Genomic DNA, 22,350 nt, shown 5'->3' with positions numbered 1-22,350 from the left:
GGCCCATAACTGTTTTTTTACCATAAATAAATGAGACCACTTTAAAACATTTCTAAATTAACAAGACAACTTTCTCTGCATCATTTTAAATACTGTAAAATGAGGGGCTACTTTTCATCTGTAGTCCAGTTACCTAGCATGCATGTCTTTATGGTGGGAGGAAACCGAAGCACCCGGAGGAAATCCACCCAAACACATTGAGAACATGCAAACTCCACAAAGTCAGGCCCGGACCGGACCGGGGATTGAACCTTTCCCAGACCAGTGATTGAACTCTGCAGCTCCAAATTGCAGTGAGGCAGAAGTGCTAACCACTGAGCCACCGTGCTGCCATTTACCGATATATCTTTGATAAGCCAGAGTGCTGTCCAACTACGCAGTGGGCACTTACACCCTCCTGCACTGGTAAATGTGGGAAACCTTAAAAGTCTTAAAGTAGAGCAAATGTTTTTGGTGTACCTTAAGCATAGTGAAGGTGTCGGGAGTGATGCCTAGGTTATGAAAGATACCCAGTATATCCTTCCCATTCCAGACTTTACAGGCGCTCTCATATCCCCGTTCAGACATCAGGCTTTTGCTCTCCTGGATCCAGCTACACCACGAACAAAGATACAACCACAGTTAATATGTACTAAGAACATGAGATCTACAGATAATAAATGATGTAAATGAATCACTAACTTGATCAGACTGTAGCAGAAGTTCCTCAGTGTCTCGTGTTTGGAGCGTCTGATGTTGCTGCTGACCATGCCGTCGAGCTCGTCCCTGGACGCCAGCAGACTGTTGTGGTCTAAAGTGTAGCTGGCGCTCTCCCTTGCACAATCCTCAATGTTGTGGGCCTCGTCCAGCACAACGATCTGGCCTGTCAGGTCAATCTCCATCTGGTGAAAATGTAAATTGAAAGCAAGAGAGTCAGTAGAGTGTCCTTACCTCTATGAAATAATCTTGTTGCTCCCTTCCCCTGCAACGTTTTCCCTGATTGTATAATTGTAATTGTACAGTTTCTTCACCCACTCATCCAAACTCTACTCACACTCTCTCTGATCATTGGGTCCAGCAGGTAGTTATATGGGCAGAAGATTATTAAGGCATCCTGCATAAGTTCCCGGGCAGCATAGTAGGAGCATGACCGGAGCCGTTTGCCCAGTGCGACAATGTCCTCAATGTCCCAGGCATCATGGAGTCCGTGGACCCGCTGTAGAGTGCACTGGTCCCGCATCCTCTGGACACCATGGTAGTAGTGGCATGACTTGCCCTGCAATATACAAATTCTTCCCTCAAAGTCAGCAGCATTCAATGGATCTTGAGACATGTAGTCTGACTGATCACATACAGTCCTTTTTAAATGCAGGAACTTAACAAAACATAACCCAACATGTAGCTGTTGTCATGAATGCATGCATTCACTGATCTCCACACACTATGGGAACGAGTGAACCAGATTTGTCACCAGATATCATTTTTTGTCATAGCAAGAGCTATAGAGAGGGGGGTGCAGCTAAGGCTGGAATTAAACCTGGGCCGCCAGTAAGGACTCATTCATACATGATGTGCACACTCTACCAGGTGAGCTCACAGTGCAAGTCACTGGCAGAAATGGAGATATAACACACAACTAATTAAACAGTGCCATAAACTGGCCCAAGAAGTGTCCTAGATTCAGTGTAAACCTAAAGACAACTACACCAGTGCTTTCATTGAGGCCTTTCCCACAAGCGCTTACTTCACTCATCTACAAAACAAACCAGATAACTTTATTGAAATTAATCAATTTTTTATTGATGAGCTAACTATAAATTGAGGAATCTCTGTATGTCCGTGTTTTTGTCCATTGTCTTGTGTTAATATCTTGAGAACAGTTCATCCAATCTTCCTTACACTTGTATTCCGCGGTACCTTGGCGCTTGGAATTTGGAGCAGTTTATAAAGCGATATTGAATATTAATAAACTGTGAATATGAATTTTGATCTTTTCCTCTTCAAAACATGACTACTGAATCGTTGATTGATGTAGTTGTGGATTCTGTCAATTGACTAATCGAATTATTGTTGCAGCTCTAGCTGTACTTTCAATTCATTCAATGTCATTTCAACCCTCTAAATATCAATATAACGGGAAAACACAAAAACCTTTACATTTTTGGGATTAAAATTGTATGAAGAAGAAAACATGTTGAACTATCAACTAACAGCAGCTTAAAAGGCTTCAATATGTTATATCTTCCTTTTATTTGTCACAACTAATCAAGACAGTTTAAAATGTGCAACATTAGAAATTCTTAAATTTGTGAGACTACCGCACAGTTTAATTTCTTTTCTTCTTCTTGTCTCCAATATAACCAGAGGTGACATACACTATTTCAGGGGCTCCCTGTGATCAGGTGTTCCAGCTATTGTAGTGGTTTACATGTCCTGACACTCATACAGTGAATGTAGAAGAAAGTGTAAAGAAGCAGCATCTCATGTACCAAGCCACAATTACGCTGTCAACAGAGGTGTCTGCTTCAGATGTCCCACCCTGTTCTTTATGATTTAACAGCTTGAGGTGACACTGTCACACACAAATACTGTGGGCTCAGTAACCTCCAGACACAATAATTATCTCTGGATGGGATGAATTCCCACAAGGATGCTATATTCTTAATGTGAAATTTCTCATTGCAATTTTTTAAAACTTCATTAATTTATTTATGTATTTATTATTATGGTGTGCAATGTATAACTGAATGTGTGTTTTTCAAATACCTGGCACCTTACAGTAGTAGGTGTTTTGAATGAGGACGCCATTAGCTGAACAATGTGTGTTTCTGTGTATGAATCCCTGTGTTTCTATACTGCATGGTAACCGAATGCTGACTAGACTAGACCCTGAGGTGATAAAGACACCGCATCAGTAACACCCACTCCAGTGAGAGGTTATGACTGCGCCCGCTATTTCATATGACAAAGTGAGACAATTGCCATGGAAGGCAAACACCTCCAATGACAGCATAATTGCCCTCATTGCAGTAAGAGACTCAAGTTTAGGACAGTATGGGGTTGACAAGTGTCTCATGTCTCTAAAAGAAAGCTCACTCAAAGGTTCTTGACATTTTAGTGCATCAAAAAGAGCCGACTGGACCAATTGTGGATATTGTAGCAGCATAATTGCTGCTCTGAGGCTACATTGTTGAAGGATTGTGTTCTGGTGATGGTAGTTACCTGTGGGTTTGTGTTACTGGGAGACTAAAAAAAACTCTACAGCAAAGGTCTAGTACATGTACATGTACAGTAAATAATGGTTTGGGGGTCAAGTGAGTATTATATATGAGGGAGAGAAATCAAAAAAGTTCTAATAAAGTTTAAGGTCTGTTTCATGTTGTCATTGACTAGCTAGTGTTACCAGTTAATGATTGTTTCATTCCATGGAGAAAGTGTGCTCAATCCTGGTTCAAAAGAGTCCAATCCAGGTCCAGAACCATTTTTTGAGGCAACAAATATGAGGGCTGAAATGGCCTAAGTTATGGAATATAGCAAACATCCAGGTTGTCAATTAGTTCTGGTCGGATGTTGTCAATGTTCACCTTTACCTAAGAGATCTCTTTGCAAAACAAATTTTAACAATTGAAGTCTACATAAAGGAAGTGAACCTTATGTATTCAAGTTGACCCCAGCTGCTATTCTCTGTGAGGGATCAAAGACCTGAAGTAAAATAAGTTTAATGCAGTGATACTTAATATAGGTCCGCAGACCATTTTTTAATTCACAATAAAACCAAATTGATTGAAACTGAGATTTATTTTTGTACTTTGGATGCATAAAAAGTGCCAAAGTGCAACAAGCTTCAATAAGCTATTAATTATTTCCATTTTTTATGTTTATGTTAATGGTTATTGTTTCTGAATCAATTCAACATTTGAGTGATCACATGAAGGAAGAGGTTCCAGCTATGTTTAATGCATAAACTTTTTCAAATGTAACCAAAGCATTTACACCTAAAATGCAATTGCAGCTATTAACTAAAATATCTGCTGTATCTGTCATACAGGCCTAAAGGATGTCAAAGAAAGCAGAGTTATGGGCCTATCATGTTTATTTAGGGTATCTGATCAATATCATTAACAGGTTCCTGGCCTACTGTTATTTTGCAAAGTGGCCCCTGGGAAAGCGAGAGGAGTATCCCTGGTTAAATGTGAGTGTTCATGCTCACATCTTTGGCATCCATCAGATCCTTGCAGCGTTCATTGCGGTTGGAGTGAGGTGCCACCGTTGAGTTGACACAGGTGTGACCTCTACTGGATAAGATGGTCATGGGAACACTGGAGTAAACCGTGCGCTTAAGCTCGTGGGTAATCTGTGTTATCTGTTTATGCGTCCGAGTGCCAAAGAAGATCTTAGTAATCTTCTTTTTGCCATCTTTGTCTTTCTCCTTCACACCTTCCTTGGTTGAAGCACACGGGCACCGGGAGCAGGGTTCAGGGGACTGGATAGAGAAAAAGAAAGAAATACTGAGAGGTAGTTCGCAGCTGGTCATTTCTGTGCTGATAACACAGTCCTTTACAGTTGTACCCATTCTAAGTGTAGTTTCCCCTTGTGGGATTGATAAAGTGTAATAAAATAAAAAAATTTAAACATTTAACATTTTTGGATGAAATTTAGGAACATTTCACAACATCAACCAATCCCTAAATTCAGTTTTAATCATGCCAAGTCTCGTTAAACTTGCACTTCCCATAGCTGAAGATTAAAAATCTGTTTTATGTTTGTGGTACAATCCAGAAGACTCACGCCGAAAGAAGTTGCATGTTGGTTTAATTTGTAGTTGTAATACAGCAAAATTATATTTAGACCATCGAAAGAAAAAAAAAAAAAAAAAATCAAGATCAAGAATATTTAACAAAAAAAAAAAGCACGAGGTAGTGTTCCATGGACGTAGGAAAATGAAGACCTAAAACACAAAAGAACTGTGAATGTAAGACTTTTTAAGGACTAAAAAGATTGATTTTTAAATTTTAAAGATCTTTTAAGACCCTGCAGAAAACCTGAACAAGGATGTTTATTTAGTAATTTATTTTAATTTATAATTAAGTTATACTCTTTATTGATCCCCTATGAAGAAATTACAAAGTTACGGTTTACATTAAGGTTTAATTGACTCAATCACTTGAAGGACAGAGTGATCTTGAGAGGGACTAAATGAGTTGGGATTAAATTATTAACTTTTTCAAGGAGCAGGAGACAAACGTGAGGCTGACGGATTTCTTTCCCTGGCTGCTTAAGAGTAAGGGGTGGACAGATCAAAATAGGTGGGTTTCAGATTTGATGTTATTCGAATATCTAAAATTGAATAATCAAATGCTTAACAAAACAAAGCAGCTCTTAAAATGTGTAAAGTGCAAGTGAAGGTTGGGCCGCCTGGTTTTAAGGTGAGATTAATCAAGTGATCATATAAATAACAATGTAATTAAACATATGAACAAAGACGTTTGTAGAGGATAAAAGGACAGAGACTGCAGTTGATGACTTAGGGGAAGCTACAGGTGGCACGAGGTAGAAGATATGTTGTGTATGTTTTCACTAAATCTTTTACTATGCATAATGCTAATTTGGATAGAGAATCTACAGTCTCCCAATGTGTCATCATAAATAAACTGTGCTTAAAGCTTTAATATTTGGATTATCTGCATTTAAATGTCTTAAAAAAAAACACCACCTTTGTCATTTATTTTCTTAAGTTGTGTATTACAATATGCTAAATGTTTTTGACAAGAATCAAACATGAATAAATCTGTAATTAAAAAAAAAAGCTAACCCAAAGTCAGATCCGTGCAGCGTCTTTTGTTATTTTAAGGTGCTCTAAGCGATGTTGGGTGATTTTATTTCTTGTTGAAGTTCAAAGTGTTTTCAAACAAAACAAGACTAGCTTGCCCCTCTGTCCTCCTTATCCTGTACCCTCCCTCTCCCTTCTGTGCTCCACGCACTAACCCCCCCCACATCCTTCTAGTCAATTATTGCCTGGAACACTGTTTGTGTATGCTTCGTGGTGCAGGTGGGCACAGTTTGTTTATTTTGCCGATTGTAGACCCTGAGCAGCCAACAGAGACCATGTTTATTTTTTTATTTTTTTTACAGTGTGTCCTTGTTTGCTGTATGTGACAAGAAATGCTGTAGCCTAAAACACGCGTGACATCGCTTCGAGCACCTTTAATACCCCTCGTGGCCCAAAACTACATATTGTATGTTTAAAGCAAAAAGAAAATTAGAAGTTAAACTCATAAGTAACTCCACATTATTCAGATAAAATGAATTTTGGGACAGCCCTACTTTAGACGTGTGTAAAACGTTAAAAAAAAAGTGTCCTCTTTTTTCAGTTTTCACCATATTTATATTGAAGCTTGGCAAAAAATGTATTCTAAATCCTCAACAAATTACGTGAATGACGCCAAGTAAAAAGGAATGGTATGTGTTGTCACGCATTGCAACTTATGATGCAGATCAGAAGGTAGCACTTCTGATGACAGATGAGTAGCTTGAGTTACCCGCTGGCTCAGATTTTCCAAGCATGTTCGCCCATCAAATATTACAATGTGTGATGGAGTGTAGGCCAAAGACAGCCCTTAGAGAGCAGTCTTTCAGAGTTAAGAGGGCTAACGAGCCCTGAGCCCATGTGAAAAATAAACAGAGGTGCTGCAGGGCCCCAACACCAGTTCAAGTTACCTTTCTCCTCTGGAACAGTCACGCTCCACAGCCTGGGCCCTAAGCCCGATCACCTTACCTGCTACTGACACATTAAATAGAGCCATCCAAATATCCTGCCCCAAGATGGCCAATAATTACTTATTCATTGGCAGGTGGGTGGTGGTGTGGGGAGGGGGGGCAGCGTAGAACGGTTTGAATAGGGTCCCTTGTCAAAAGCTGCAGCAGGAAACAGCTGACACAAGAGTATCCTTTTACACGCCTGCCTCCCGAGATGCCAGGACAACAAGTTTGAAGCCTGGCCCCACAGCCCAGAGCAGACACCCCCTAGAAAGGAATGCAGATAACTGGCAAAAGGGGCAAACGGGACGCCAGCTCTGCTCGCAACAAGAACATACTGGTTCTTTCAGCACAGACAAATCCACTGGTGTTGCTCCTTGGGTGCCATTAGCAATAAGAATGCCCTCACTTTGTCTTCAAAACAAATCTTAAGTGAGGGAATTGTTTTCTTATCAACACAAATTTAAAGGTACACTGTAGAGGACAGGTGTACTATGTTTTTTTAAGGTTTACTGAGCTTCTTCAAGTATACAAAGTACACTACATTTTACTAAGTTTCCGTGGTATACCTACACTACCGGGTGTAGGTGAACCAGGTGTAAGTGTATGTGCTGGCTAAAGCTTTATTGAATTGACAGAACAGAGGTCGGTGGTGTTACTGAACACCTCAGAATATTCACAGGTAGGCTTCTGTTGCTGCATTCCCTGCCAACACCTGAGAGATGGAAATCTCACACTCTAGGGGGCCAGTCAGAGGGCAGTGAGGGGCCGCAGGCAGTGGATCACTTAGGTATCACTGGCGCCTTTACTGGATGCCAATTTGCTCCTCATTCCACAGCTTTCGAGGGCTTGGAATTCATTCCGATTAGGGTGGGCTTCACTAGCCAATACCTCGGAAGACATGACACCAAACACCCCCTCCCAATATGACCACACTCTGCAGGTAGGGGGCCCTGTCAAATATCTGCTCTCCAAAGCACCTGTTTATCCCTCGGGCGCAGTAACCAGCGGGTGAACCCCATTCAATATTTATCCCCGTGGCTTTCACAGATCAACGGTCCAGGCGAGGCAAACCCTCTTAATTAAAACTGGAGCTTGCTTCAAAGAGCCCCATTCAGGCCGTCCGTCAGCGCTTGCGGGACAAAGGAGCCGGGGTCATGTAGCTGCAGGGAAACCAGAGACGGACATGCTTTTTCGACTTCACTTTCCCTCCTCCTCTTTTTCCACCTCCAACCATCCACAGCTCTAAATCCAAGCCACACACCTGTGGCAAGGTAAAACACAGTTGTGAGACGTTAACTATTCCTGAGATCTGCATTCTGAACAGCATTCTATGGCTGAGCGTGTCTAAAAATTATGATTATTTAGAAGACAGATCATTCAAATTATGCCAAAACACCCTCTAGATACCTTAAAGAAGATTGTGTTACTTGATCCATGTAGATTAATCGATTGGGTCCGACTGCAGCAATGCATCTCCGAAGTACTCTGTTCTCAGTTTATTTGCCCCATCCAACCTAAACTAATGCAGTCTAAAAACAGCTCTGTAATACATCTACCGACTAAATCTAGAACAACTAGCCAATTAATTGAGGATTAACAGAAAATAATCAGCAACTATTTTGATAACTGGTCCTTTCAGTCATTTGTCAAGCAGAGATGCCGAACAATGCCAGCTTTGTAAATGTGAGGATTTGCGTTTTTTAACTGTAATATACAATAGCGAACTCACTACCTTTGGGTTTTAGATTGATGGTCGGATGAAGCATGAAATTTCATTACCAAACAATGTATTAGTCAGTGTAATTGAGAAGGAACATAATTATAAGTTAAATTCCGGTTGAACTTTATTTTGTTGTTGATGCTGATCCAATCCACTCAGATCCTTCTCTTAATAGATAATTTGCAGATCATTGGACAGCTCAAAAAAAATAATTTAATAACAGTTAGTATAGCGTAGTATACCATTTAAATTAACCTTGCTTTTATTTATTTTCTGCTAAAACAAAACATACCCATTTGTAAAGATTATCTGCTTTGTTCAAATATGCCTCATTCTTTGGCTATAAATCTTTGAAACTTTAAACCACAGTGTTTGTCATTTTGGAGGAGTATACTGCCACCCAGTGGTGGATGGTAATATTGACCCCATTGCTGACAGTGATAAAATAAAAAATAAAAAGATGTGATCTAAAAATAGCTATAATCTACTTGACCAACATCATCCATGAGAGGGTTAACCAATCTATGTTTCTGTGGGCCCTTTATGACACTGACTGGTAAAACAGACCTTTTCTCAAAAGGGGATTTATAAAGTCATTCTTCTTCTTTTACATCAGACATCTCATAGGAGGACAAGCACACGTGTAACTTATGACAATAAGGATGGCTCCATTCCATTTAAATGTCTTGGTGAACCAAAAAGCAAGCCCGCACATTGGGCCTTTTTTTTTTTTTTTTTTTTTAACAGCAGATATTCTTACATCTAGTTTGATGTCATTTTTAATAAAAGCACAGGTGTAACTAATAACTTTCATGATGACTGGATTTTTATTGAGGAGTCCAATTTACCTAGCCTTGATGTTGCAAATGCTGGTTCACAGGAAGGATTTTACAGAGACATTTAACAGAACTCATTTAAAAAATTAGTTACACATGTGCTTTTACTGTTACAACAACTCAAAATGTCTGCCCTCGAAGGTCTGTTCACAACTTTGATTTGTTTGGTATCAATTCTCCAAATTGAAACCATTTTTTAAATGAAAATATGTGTATAGAAATCTCTCTTTTGAATATATAAAAATCTTTTTCAATCCATTGAATATGCAAATGTACACGGTTTGATAACCATAAATTGTTATCCTGTAAAACCAGTCTACAGCTGCAACCAAGCGTCAATCTCCGGTGCTGAAAAATGAAGCCAATAGAGTGCCCACTTGAGACTGGCTCCTAAAGGGAGTCAATCCATTTTGACCCCTATGTTAAAATGCCCAACTTCACAGCAGAAATAAATGTTTACAGCCTGGTACAAAAAAAACTAAAAGTTGTGCATCTGGTCTATAGCCAAGTTACCCCTTCATGACAACTGTGCATATTCTACACTTACATGTCAAAATGTCTTCTGAAACATGCCGATCCAAATGTATGGACAATAATTCCCCCATGTATCAGTTAAGCCATGTTACTGGTGTAATTCAACGTCTATGTCTGCAGTGTACTCACACAGTATGATGACGAAAAACCAGCTGCTGGGCTGTTTGGCGCTGTGGACCTCCAACTCTGAGGACTTGAGGGCTCATTTTCCAGCTCATCATCGATGAATATCACTCCCCGGTCCAGACGCTGCCTTTTACGGCTCTGAGGAACAAACACAGAAACTTTACTCCACTAAGCTGCTCATCAACATTACTCAAACACCAATATCTGAACCCATCGACAATCTGGCCTCTGGGGGCAACAGTTAATATTTCTGGGGTTCTGGTGTAGCCAGCGGATATCGGGGGCAAGACTTCCTTTTCCACTGGCCGGTCATCGTTTACGGTCCAGGCGACATTGCAGCTAAGTTCTATTATCTTGCATATGAGTGCAGATACTTATATTCTTTCATAGATTTTGTTTGGGGCCTTTATTTCATAAGACAGCTTGGACAAGAAAGGGGAGAGGGGGGGAAGGAAATGACATGCAGCAAAAGGTTGCAGGCCGGAACCGAACCTGCGGCCACTGCAGCAAGGACCAAGCCTCTATCCATAAGGAACACGTTTTGATGAAACAGTTTTGGATTGGAAACTATACTATCCCATGCTTGGCAGTAGAAAAGTCTGCTGTTGCTTCGTACTCTCTACTTCTTTTAAAATCTTCTTAATCCATATAACGCCGTGGCTTGCCGGTCGGATGTGCAGGACTTGGTGATCATTGGGGTGGACAGATCGTGGCACACAACTTGCATCTTACTTTGGATCATCTTTTACTATTTGAAAGTGCAACCGCACCTTAGATTTTCTTTTACCAGACATTTTCAGTTAAAAGGTTTAAATCAAGCGTCAAGATAATCCTTCATTGGTCACGGGTCATGGAAAATAAACAAATCTGTCATGTGGTGTTTGATTTATTAACGATTAATTAAAAGATTTATTAAAAGCTTCTTTCTTTTCACATTTTTATTTACAGCATGATATGTTGATATTTACTTATAGGGAGTAAACAGGTAGCTCTATTTAAAATCGAGAGAACCCCCATACAGCCAAAATACCTCTGCGCATATTTGACTGAGATTGGCAGTCAAATCAGACTTCTTTGATCAAATCATCGAACCTTGTACCATTCGGGGTCACCCTAAACCACACATGTTATTTTGACTAAAGATTTAAAGAGAATTCTAACTTGTCTTAGCATTTGTCAATTAGGTCCAAATTTAATGTTTAATGATGTTTAATATAGCACCTCACCTATTGCATTACCTTAACTTTAAATTGTCAGTCACAAAATTATTAAAGTGCAACTTTCACAATATAAAAAATGAAGTTTGCTAACTAGGGAATCAATCCACAGCACAGTGCAGAAGTAATACTAAATATTGGAATTTCTCTGCTTTTTGGCTTGTGAAACCAGTCTTTTCAGCCAAAAGATTATATATTGAGCCTTTGAATTTGGTATAGAGTACATTCAGTATAAACGTACAGTTTATACAAAGCATACCATGTGTTCAGCAGTGCGAATGCGTTTCTTATCTGGCTGGAAATCGTTGTCCTCGCGGTCAGAGCTCTGGAGAGACTGGAACTTCTGAGACAGACGAGAGGCTATAGACTGTTCCTTGGGCTGCGACTCCTCTGGTAATGGCACTGAAACACAGTGCAACATTTTTGATGATACAGTAACAGAAATACATATTATGGTAAGATTGAGGACAAGCAAAAATATTTTGCTTGAGGTACAAGATGAAGACCTGCTGCTTAATGCTAAAGACAAAAGAGAGAAAAAAATCCAACACTGGTCAATCCAGCTTTTTCCGGTTGAACCTCACTCAGGGTGTGTGTGTGTGTGTGACAAAATAATCAAAGTAGTTTTGACTTTGTAAATCTACATGTTGTTGTCTCTGTTAAATCTAATCAATAGCAACAACACAGGAACAGACAACAGTGTTACATTTATGTACACAGCGTATACACCACAGCATAGTATTGCAATATTTTCAGTGGCAATCCTGAATCGATACACAGGCGTCGTTTTCAATTACCGTTTTCATTGTAAAATATCATTATCATCCCGGTGGATTACCACGGTGTGGAAACCGTGTGATTAATCCTTCCCAGCTTCATCCAGGTCTCCAAAAATTGCCGCGCAGGTGCACTGTGTAGCCTACAATGTGAGTTTCTTGAAGTTGGAATTGTGGCAAAAGGAGGAGATGACATCGCTCAGGACACTTATCAGCCCTCTAGGAGGACAAAGTCTAAAGCATGGTCATATTTTACTTATTATAACAATCCCGAAGGACAGTTGATTGAAGATAGTTATCCTGTCTGCAGAACGTGTAGAAAAAAAGATGCTGCATTGAATAAAATTTTAAATATACCGCGATAATACCGTAAACCGTGATCATTTTGGTCACTGTAAGAGTGAGGCTAAATTTTCATACAGTTACATCCCTAATGTGAATGGAAACCGAGAGAACGTGTTAGAGCTTATCTAACGACATCACTCAGATAGGCCAATCAACACTCCTCTAAACGCACAAGTTTTCTTTCATATTGTTGTATTTATTTTATATTTTCAATTTCATAGCATAAGAAATGTTTCTCAGTTTTAGAGCCTATTGTGACCTGTTGTCTTTCAGGAAAGTGTTTGTTTAGTGTTTTTCTTTGTTTTGTTTTTTTACAACAAAAATAGTTTACCAAAGTTACTTGCCAGTGGGCAAAATGTTAACTCAGTTCCCAACACCATGTACCAAACTTGTTACACCCCTAATCGTAGTGGAAGTAATCACAATTTTTTTTTTACCCTGATGAAGAGAAAGAAGACACAAATTGATCAAACTAGAAATATAAAACCTATGGTACCTTTCTTTACATGTACATTTGGTGTCAATCCAGTAAAAAAAAAAAAACAAAAAACAACAACAACAATCCATGTCTCTCTGTTTCAAATTGCACTGCGGGGGTGACTGGTCAGGCAAAAAAAACAGTTATGCATGTTTTAAATGCTACCACAAATAAAATTAAGGACTTACTATGTTCTAGTGTGAAAGGTATCGGCTGTGCCGTGTCTTTGAAGGGTGACACGGTGAGGTCCACAACAGCAGGTGTGGCTGCTGTTGTAGCCGTGGTACTGCTGGCGTTGTTGTGGCACACACAGTGACAGGGGGTGGTGACATCTGACTTCTTATAGTCTCCACACGGTTTATCTGACTGGCTCTTGTTCTCCGCCAGGCTTCCTCCATCTTGTAGTTTAGCTGCCATCACACAATGTAACACAAATATAACTATCAGTGACATTGACTCTCCATCAGTACATGCCATACGTCATATCAACATAACAAAGATATTTACAAAATAGAAGGTAGTGAGAAAGAAACATTTTCAAAGCAGATACAGCCTAAAGACCAGGAAACCCCAAATTTAAAGTACCGGTATACCATACCATTACAACACAAAAACATGCAACATGAAGAACATCCAAGTGACACTGCCTGCAAAGGACAATTCTGCTCTAATTTATCTGTGCATCAAAGCTTTTTCATTTTTTCATGGATACAAGTAGGCCTACATGCCTATACAATTGTGTTCTGTTTCTTTGTTCTCAGTCAGAGCATACATACCAAACTGAGCCTGCTGCCATCCCAGAGCCGAACACAGCAAAGCCAAGCTCTTGCCACTTCCTGTGGGACTCTCCAGCAAACAGTGGTGCCCATAGTTCAGCCCTCGTACGATCTGCAGAAAAGGTACAGACACAATCACTAAATGACAAATTCACACATAGTATTGCACAATTTTAAGTACTAGTGTGGTGTTTTTATTCTAAGGGTATATGTACCTTTTTCATGCATCGTTCAAAAGACAAGAACCCACAAGACAGACCAAGGCATAAACAGGTTGTATATTCTATTCACCAATTATAAATGAGCTATCATTTACCTTCAGTAACTAGGGGTTTGACTCAGGTTCCACATAGTGCATCAATCTATCTGTGCCATTTGACAGTACTGCATGATTTTAGATCTACTGACATTAATAGGCCATCTGCGGATTTTCCCTGTGTTTGCGCGGGACTCTTCACTTGTCCAAAGCACCAAGACATGCAGGTTAGGGAAACTGAAAAACATAAATTGCCTATAGGTGTGTGTTGTATTGTGTGTGAACGGTTGTTTACCCATCTACCTTAGTAATACTTGTATGGCAACCAAATAATTCCCTTTATATTGTAGTAGGCCCACATGCTATGCAAGTCCACTCAACATTAACTGGTTAGATTATCATGTGGTGAAGGGTTTACTCACTGAATTCATCATAGCCAGCTGGGATGGGTATGCCTTGCAAGGGAAGTTGATCTTTACCCCTCCAATGGTGTACTCCACTGAGGATGTAGCCATGTTCCTGTCCCTGCTCCACGTAAATATCTAAAAAATAAAAATAAACATGCATGTGATATGTATAAAATGGGTAGTTCAAATAAAGCAATCTGTTGGTCCATAGCTGTGATATAAAACCATATACAACGTCTAATTTCTTCGTAAAATAAACGTTAGCTGGTGCCACTGAGGTAAGCTATCTATCTGCACACACAGTGGCCTACCAGGATGATACATGTGCTAGCTGCTAGGGTAGGCCAAAAAACGCTACTTAGCTGTGTTATAATCACAACATATCAAGGACTGAAGTAAGCTATTGCCTAAATATTATACAGACATGTTACAAGCACATTAGGAGACATGCACATTTAGCTAGCTAACATACTTAGCGGTTAAGTAACATACTGTTAATAGTTAGCCGACAGTTTAACAACAGTTATAACAGTAAATTCTTAACCTGTTTACTGTCTGTGTAAGTTGTCACCTAACCTCGCGTTGTGAGACAGTCATTTGTAGCTGTAACGTTAAGCTTAACTGACTGCAAGAGCTAATGCTACGTTTTCCACCATTACTTTGTTTCATTACTGGTATCCATATCCCATAGTTAAACTCGTGACCAGTAACGTTACTGTCAAATTGTTCTGGAAATCTAAACGACCACTTTATCTTACACAAGCTGTTTAGGTGTTCTATACTCGGTCCATGATTCTTCCCGGTTCCCGCTCTCAAAACTACTTGAAAGGAAGCTGGTCATATTACACGTTGCGTGCTCCTATAGTTGCTTATAAAATAAAATATTTTTGTGAACCGCCATGAATTTACGCTACAATTTAAAGCCCTCTTTATTTATTTTCTTCAAATAAATACTTTGGAGTATACATTCTTATCCTGTACGTTTTCACTGGGTATGTAAAAGTACCAGTCTTCCTCGTGATAAGTTGAAATGTTTACGCTTTTATTTCGAAAGCTTAGCGTGGCCTGCTGGTTGCAACTTTACGTTGGCCAAATACTCATAACAGAAGTCACATTGGTAAACATCATAGACAGTTAAGTAACAATCCGCACGGGGCCAAGCATACGTGTATAAGCATAGACATAATAATATATTATGTCTAATAAAATATTATGTCTCTGTGTATAAGGGCCCAATTCTTGATAGGGAAGAAAAAAAAGACAAATTAGTCCACATTTCTATATCTCCGTTTCCTGCTAATTTCCTGCTTGATTTGATAAGGATCTCAATTAAAAAATGCATATTGCTTCAGGAAATATATATTTTGTACATTACTGTACCAAATAGGATAATGTACATGTAACGGACAAGGTAGTAATGTATGAAAAAAGCAAAAAAAATATAGATATATATATACTGACAGATCTGAATGAAAAAAAATATTATTGCTTTTGCTATGAAAATAAGGTGAGTGGGGAGCCAAGATGTGAATGTGGGCTATTTCGTCTAACAGTTTCATGAATGCAGAAGGTATTAACAATTAAATATGTCACTATCTACTTGCAAAGCATAGTAATCAATGTACTTCAGAGTGCTTTTTATTTAAATAAGTTCATTTCCAAATGGTTATTCACATTGACATTGTACACATGCATTTTAGACTGTTAGCCCAGCCATCCAAATCAGGGATTCAACAGAGTAAATGAGTATACTAAGATTTATGAGAAATCTAAAACTACAAACGAATAAAACACAAAAAGAAACATAAAAATCATAGTAATCCCAAGAAAAATAAAAGATTGTAATTGCAGAGAGACTGTTTCAAACATCAACATTATCACTCCTTGTACAATCCACCCAAACCTATCCATAATGGTACAAATTTTTGTTAGAAATTGCACTTAGCTCAATGAAAATACATCATGTAACAAGGTTGTAAAACGATTGAGACATCTGTTATATTTGTGTAAGCAGTGAATATTTCTCATCTAAATCAAACACTGTCTGTTTTGTAACAAAACCATCAGTGGGACACAGCCATGTTTTGCAAACTCTACTCCGATTAATGAGGATTCTCTTCTACTTATGTAAAATTTAAGTTAAAATTATTTTACGTTACCTCAAAATACCCTACATTTGCCATGAGACTCAAATCATGTCATTCATTTCTAGTTGCATCATTTTCAAGAAGCAAAACACTCTTATCAAATATAATAAGGTCACCATAATAGTGCAAAAATATTCTCTGAGGAAGTCCATGCGTTGTGTGTTTACTCACAAATGAGCCTTGTGCATACAGTACATCTGTAACCACCATACAACTAAAGCTGCAGCATGGAGGGACAGTGGCGTCTATATGGAAATGCTAAAGAAACCTTTGAGGAAAAAACAGCTATTGCCTCATTGCAAACAAGATAAATCAAGTGCAGGACGGACTGTTGATTCGAGACAATCCCGTCTCCAGAGACCAACATGCTTGGATGTAGTATTTTTCTCACAGATGTATGGTTAAACAGACAATGTGATCACCGGATCAGCACTGGATGTATCAATCACCGATACACCCAATGCAGCCACAATGGAAGTCTGGCAGCACAACATATCTGCAAAACATTGATTGTAAACAGCTTTTGTTGTTTTTGTTTTTGGTTCCTCAGAACTAAAGGAAGTCTTTGTTTTAAAGCCTGGATGTAGCAAACTCAGTGAAAAAAATCCATTGTGTAGAGGCAGACATACCACTTTCTGATAAAGCTTCAGCAGATGGCTCCTGAACGGCATTGTCAGAAATATAGAAAAAAATCATTACCTGATGTATGAGTGGGTGAAGCTGGCCCAGGGGAAGAGATTACACCAAAAGTCTCAACTGTAATGCGTCATTACAAATTACAACATTGTAATATGATGATAACAGAGTGGATCTATTCCTTGAGAAGCTATGTGCAATTCAAACTTTAAAAAACCTTCCATTACTTGAAACCTCAAAAGGGGCAGATGTGTTATGCGACATGCATACTCTCAAAGAAGAAAAATGCTACGGCTAACACTAAGATATTTATATATCAATATACACAATGTAGTAGCTTACTGGTCTGTGACTGTAGCAGCAACTTCCGTTTAAATTAAAGACAAATCTCCGGTACTTAAATAAAATAAGAATAAAAATACATAAACATCATTACAATAGGGTATGCACACAATATTATATGGAGTGAAAAGGAGATGAAAGCTGTGGTGGAGCTTCTCTAAATGTTCTTGTTTTATCATCAAACAAGTAAAAGAAGGTTTAAAAATATATATATACACAGTATATATTTGTTTTAAATGAACAGTTTGACATACTCAATACTGAACTATAAAACGCATTATATTTACACCAGCCTTGTTAGCCATACTTATTTCTTACAACTGTTACAAGAAAGAGGTGGCATAGGACACATTTAAATCAGCATTTCATGAAAGTATTTTTGAAACAAGACACAAAAGAGCTTGTGAAAAATATCACTCCTTAAGTTTTTAAAAGACTGTTCTACTGGTGCTAAGCACGGAGAAAGGTCTTTCCACAACCTCTACAGCAAGACTGGTTTGCACTGAGAGAATGTGCAGGACAAACATAAGGAACAGAAATGCCACTGGAGACAAGGTTGATGGTGGGAGGCGGCAGGTTGATGTGTCTGTTTGTGTGTTTCAGCACACACACACTGTTGGCTTGTTATGCTTCTGGAGAATAGGGGAGACGTTATTGGAATCTTTCTGTTTTTTCTCTGCGTTGTGTTGGACCAGCGGCAGCCTGTCGCCAGTCCTGCGTCTGGCCTTCTTAGCCGACAGGCCTGATGATGAGCCGTCACTAGTTCTTTTGCTGTTGGGTGTCCTGCTGCCAATTGTCCTGTCAGTGGGACTGGACTGACTGGGCGACTCAGCACTACTGTTAGGACCCAGTGGAGTCAAGGTGAACGAGTCAGACAGAGTCATGTGGTACAGGCTGTTACTTCCTGATAGGCCGTCCCGTCGCTCCAAGGCAGGGAGAAGCTCACACACGGCCGAGGGAGAGTCTTCCTCTTGAGGCCGCTGCAGGAAAAAAGGTTCAAAAAACAAAACGGAACTCAGTGAGGACAACTACAGCACCTATACATGGAGATAATTCACCTTTGAGTACTTCAATATTCCCAATGCCACACAAAACAATGCCTGTTTTTTTCCATATTAACCTACATGAGAGCTACAAGAAGGTAGGAAGTGTTATACTTCTTAGATGGTTGTGCAACAATACAATACAATGCAAAACTGAAAAGCCTTCCAGAACCTCTGAATTCACTTGGAAGATGTTGGTTCTGAAAGCAGACTGAAACTACTTTGCAACTGCTGACAGCAAAGGACCATGTGATTGGACAGTAAAACGTCTGGACACTAGTGCTAGTTTACAACACACATTTCAGATCCAAACACAGAATCCACATCATTTAGTTTCACCCCAGAAACTAAACTTAAAACCGCAGGGATGTAGTTAGAAGAAAAAGGTTGAGTAAAAAACACGCTTGCAGTCTAGACATGGGTAAGGTGTTGTCTAATGCCCCCCCCTGTATACAATACAGGTGAGTATGAAAATGAAACTATGCAAAAGAAAGTCCTGCATAATGTCAGCCAATGTTAATTAGAGATGCAATGGTTCTGTTATGAACCTTAATTAAGCATTAACTTTGTGGGACAAACACTTTCAACCTTCTAAATGTTGACAATTAAACCAAAACTAGTAAAGCTTTAATTTGTTACAGTCGCTATAAAAAAATTCTGAATAATTTCTTATTAACAACAATTTCAAAATAAGAGGTATTGTGTTTCTTTGTGCGTGTTTGTCGTCATCCTGCACTCACCTGAAGCAGAGGAGTGTCAGCGCGGGATATTGAGGTAGGAGGACACTGGGACACCTTGGCTAGATCCAGCAGCACCTCCTCATGGTGCAGCGTGTCCTGGGAGGTCCCAGGCTCCTGCAGGGCGATTACAATGGCACTGGTGTTGTCAGCACGCAACATGCGCTGGCGCCACCGCAGCAGAGCATGGCTGACAAGCTGCCGGGCACTCGATACCCCACATGGTGCCTGCAGCATGACATGAGGTGGACATTATTCTGTTAGATTATTATTCAAATATCATTATATTTTTTTAAAATTATTATTTGGACATTTTAGACCTTAATTTCTATAGGACATGCAGCAAAAGGCCGCATCGAGGATTAAACCTCTATATATGGGCGCCTGCTCTACCAGGCGAGCTAACCTGGTGCCCCATTATAGGGCATTTAATCATGTTTACTTATCTAATATTTGGTCTCAACCCAGTCTCACTGCAGTTTGTGAAACGGTCACGTTATTTAATCTATTGATTCATGTACACGGACATAATTAGGTTGTTTGTTTTTGTAGTGGTGAGCGCACATTTTAATCTAATGTATTTAATTGGGAAGCAATTTTCATGATCACGGCACAACTACGGTACCGAGGAGTATGAAAAGCTGAAACTCTGCACAGGGACGTTGGTTGGGGTGGTGGATGGGTCAAACCGGGGACCGTCTCCCACGTGTGCCGTTTCATTTCCCCGTTGTTCTTTTCCTAAACACAACCCCAGAGTCTGCGGATCGTGTCCTGGCGTGTCACATGTCCTTTCCCCGTTGTTCTTATCCTAAACCCAACCTCCGTATAGATTGTTCCCATTATGTGCTGAGCACCACAAAAAAAAGTAGAAATTTAAATACATTAGACTAAAATTAGTCCTCAACACCACAAAAAAGACAACAAAAATATCCACAAATCAATAGATTAAAAATAACGTGACTATTTCACAAACTGCCGTAACACTGTGTTGTTAGTCTACAACAGACGACAATATAATCCATCAATAAAGATCCAAATTGGAAATGTTATCATACTATAATAATATTACATACATATAGAGGACCCTTTACAGAAACAAGTCTTTGCTGATGTACCTCTCCACTCACCATTGCCTCATCGTTGTTCTGACACATGGAGATAGCCTCTTGAGGTGGCACCATGTTCCACAGACCATCGCTGCCCAGAATGATGTAGTGGTGTTTTCTGGGATCCAGGATCACCACACTAGTGTCTGGCTCTGGAGAAACCACAAACTCTCCGCTATAGAAGTCATAGCTCCACAGATCACCTGTTTCAGAGAAGAGAAACTTCGCTAAAATGTACTCCACGTGCATGTGGTTGTGAAAAAACAATATGTTGGGGAGAGCTCAGCCGTTTGGGGGCGATTTGATTCGATTTGTTCGTTTTGATTACAGACCCTTTAATAAACAATCTCCATGATGATTGGCCGGGGGACTGGCCTCCCTCTCTTTTACTTTTCACTAAAAATTCTGCACAAAAGCCACTCCTCCGAGTTTGGTAAAAAAAAAAAAAAACACTTGTATGAAGCTGTACTGCTAGGCGTTTGATCACCTGAATGGCAGAAAGCTTTCGCTTTTAATGAATGTAAATAATTTAAAAGACAGTAATAAAGTGGCTGTTTTTCTCTGACTCTAGCAATCGACCTGTTTTTCTGAATGTATTTGTACTTTAGTCTGACTAAAGACCAATAGCTGTTGACCACTGAGGCCCAAAAACTCTTGAATGAGTTTCTTTTCCTACCTAGAGCTCGGGCTACTGCCAAGAACGGTATCTGGTCAATGACAGTGCTCCGACGGACCGGCCCGTTGTGACTAAGCCTTGGCCTCTTCCAGACCACCCGGTTCACTCCAGACTTCTTGATAACACTGTTAGCAGATAGAGAAAGGGGAGAAAAGAGAGAAGCTGCCACTGACTTTGAGCAAGGTTTCCACAAATTTCAAAAACATAATTTTAGATAATTATTGGTCGGTTGCAACAACATGAATTACACTACTCCTAGCTTATTAGGTACACAGAGCTAAAGCTAAGGTGGATTAGGGACTTTTCAAACCTGAGAGACCATCTGTGTTTTTGTTGCAATGTATACAACCGATCCAGTTAGTTTTGGTTTCACATTACAACTAGAAGGGCACTGAGAGAGCACAGACCTCAGCAAAAGCCATGACCTAGAGGCACTCGAGTTCCTGCTCACACCCGCAAACACTGGATATTATTTTTCCCCATTGGTTCGGCAGTATTTGTGCTTGGGTAAAACAGCGCATCACCAAAAGTTCTGACAGAGGGTGGTACTGCAGCACAGGCAACACCGAGAGGAATTCCAAATCAAAAAACACACAAAATGATAATAAATTCAGATAAAGTTCTGTGAGAAGGGAAAAGTTGTGAACATCAGGAAGACACCGCAGTAACTCTATAAAGCGCTGTGTTGTGTCGAAGTGGTGTTTGTGATAGAAAGTTCCTCTCGCCGCGCAGGACTGGTTCCTGTGTCCATTTCACGTCAATAAGAAAGACTGGTGTTGTCTGTGAGAAGAGGGGTGAATACTTGCATAGAATTTAAAAAATGAATACTTAACACTTGCTCTTTGGTGGAGTATGTGTTTGCCAAATAACAGGAAATGTTTGGACAAAGTCAAGAGACAGTGAATCTAACTTTATTGGTACATTTGGTAGTAAAGCTATGTTGTCATTTTCCTTATCACCAGTATTATTTCCTTGTTTTTGTTGCTAGTGAAATGCTTTTTCACCTATATATACAGTTACACTACGTGGTTACATTCTGCATTTTGTGATATTATTTAAACTTGAAATCCAGTGAAGGCCCTCTCTTATGCTCTCATTGAGGGAGAGCAAATAGACTTTGCAGACATGTTGGTGCTGCAAATTATGCCTTTCTGGTCTTTACTACTTTCATTACCTGCACACCTACAATGACAAATCAACCACGGCCACTTGTGAAGTAGGTGCTCTGCATTGACAGGTTAAGTTGAGAATAACCCTAACCCTAATTAACTTTGCATCCTCCCACAGATATCCACGTACACTAAAAATGATTTACAGTGGGTACGGAAAGTATTCAGACCCCTTTAAATTTTTCACTCTTTGTTTCATTGCAGCCATTTTCAAAAATCAAAAAAGTTCATTTTATTTCTCAGTAATGTACACTCAGCACCCCATCTTGGACAGAAAAAAACAGA

General features: G+C 39.5%; 2 protein-coding genes across 5 annotated transcripts in view; both read right to left on the bottom strand.

Annotated features, from left to right (window-relative positions):
- brip1 (BRCA1 interacting protein C-terminal helicase 1) overlaps positions 1-15,012 on the bottom strand; it is a 79,832-nt gene extending 64,820 nt beyond the window's left edge. The window contains exons 1-10 of one of the 3 annotated variants that reach the window (XM_034867299.1): positions 14,754-15,012; positions 14,225-14,344; positions 13,547-13,658; positions 12,959-13,180; positions 11,431-11,573; positions 9,958-10,092; positions 4,190-4,462; positions 1,034-1,255; positions 682-881; positions 460-592 (exon numbers count right to left, since the gene is read on the bottom strand). In XM_034867299.1, coding sequence (XP_034723190.1) covers positions 460-592; positions 682-881; positions 1,034-1,255; positions 4,190-4,462; positions 9,958-10,092; positions 11,431-11,573; positions 12,959-13,180; positions 13,547-13,658; positions 14,225-14,317 — 1,533 coding nt within the window. In that variant the 5' untranslated portion in view covers positions 14,318-14,344; positions 14,754-15,012. The remainder of the gene's footprint in view (positions 1-459; positions 593-681; positions 882-1,033; positions 1,256-4,189; positions 4,463-9,957; positions 10,093-11,430; positions 11,574-12,958; positions 13,181-13,546; positions 13,659-14,224; positions 14,345-14,753) is intronic. The other 2 variants (XM_034867301.1, XM_034867300.1) reach the window with 2 other exon arrangements.
- Positions 15,013-16,109: 1,097 nt separating this feature from the next.
- The window catches only part of LOC117942511 (protein phosphatase 1D-like), an 8,695-nt gene continuing 2,454 nt past the window's right edge, over positions 16,110-22,350 (bottom strand). Inside the window, exons 3-6 of one of the 2 annotated variants that reach the window (XM_034868002.1) lie at positions 20,897-21,021; positions 20,242-20,423; positions 19,118-19,342; positions 16,110-18,317 (exon numbers count right to left, since the gene is read on the bottom strand). In XM_034868002.1, coding sequence (XP_034723893.1) covers positions 17,934-18,317; positions 19,118-19,342; positions 20,242-20,423; positions 20,897-21,021 — 916 coding nt within the window. In that variant the 3' untranslated portion in view covers positions 16,110-17,933. The remainder of the gene's footprint in view (positions 18,318-19,117; positions 19,343-20,241; positions 20,424-20,896; positions 21,022-22,350) is intronic. The other variant, XM_034868003.1, reaches the window with a different exon arrangement.

Source organism: Etheostoma cragini, chromosome 3, assembly GCF_013103735.1.
Source record: "Etheostoma cragini isolate CJK2018 chromosome 3, CSU_Ecrag_1.0, whole genome shotgun sequence".
NCBI classification, from domain to species: domain Eukaryota; kingdom Metazoa; phylum Chordata; class Actinopteri; order Perciformes; family Percidae; genus Etheostoma; species Etheostoma cragini.
This window is presented reverse-complemented; position numbering and strand designations above follow the sequence as displayed.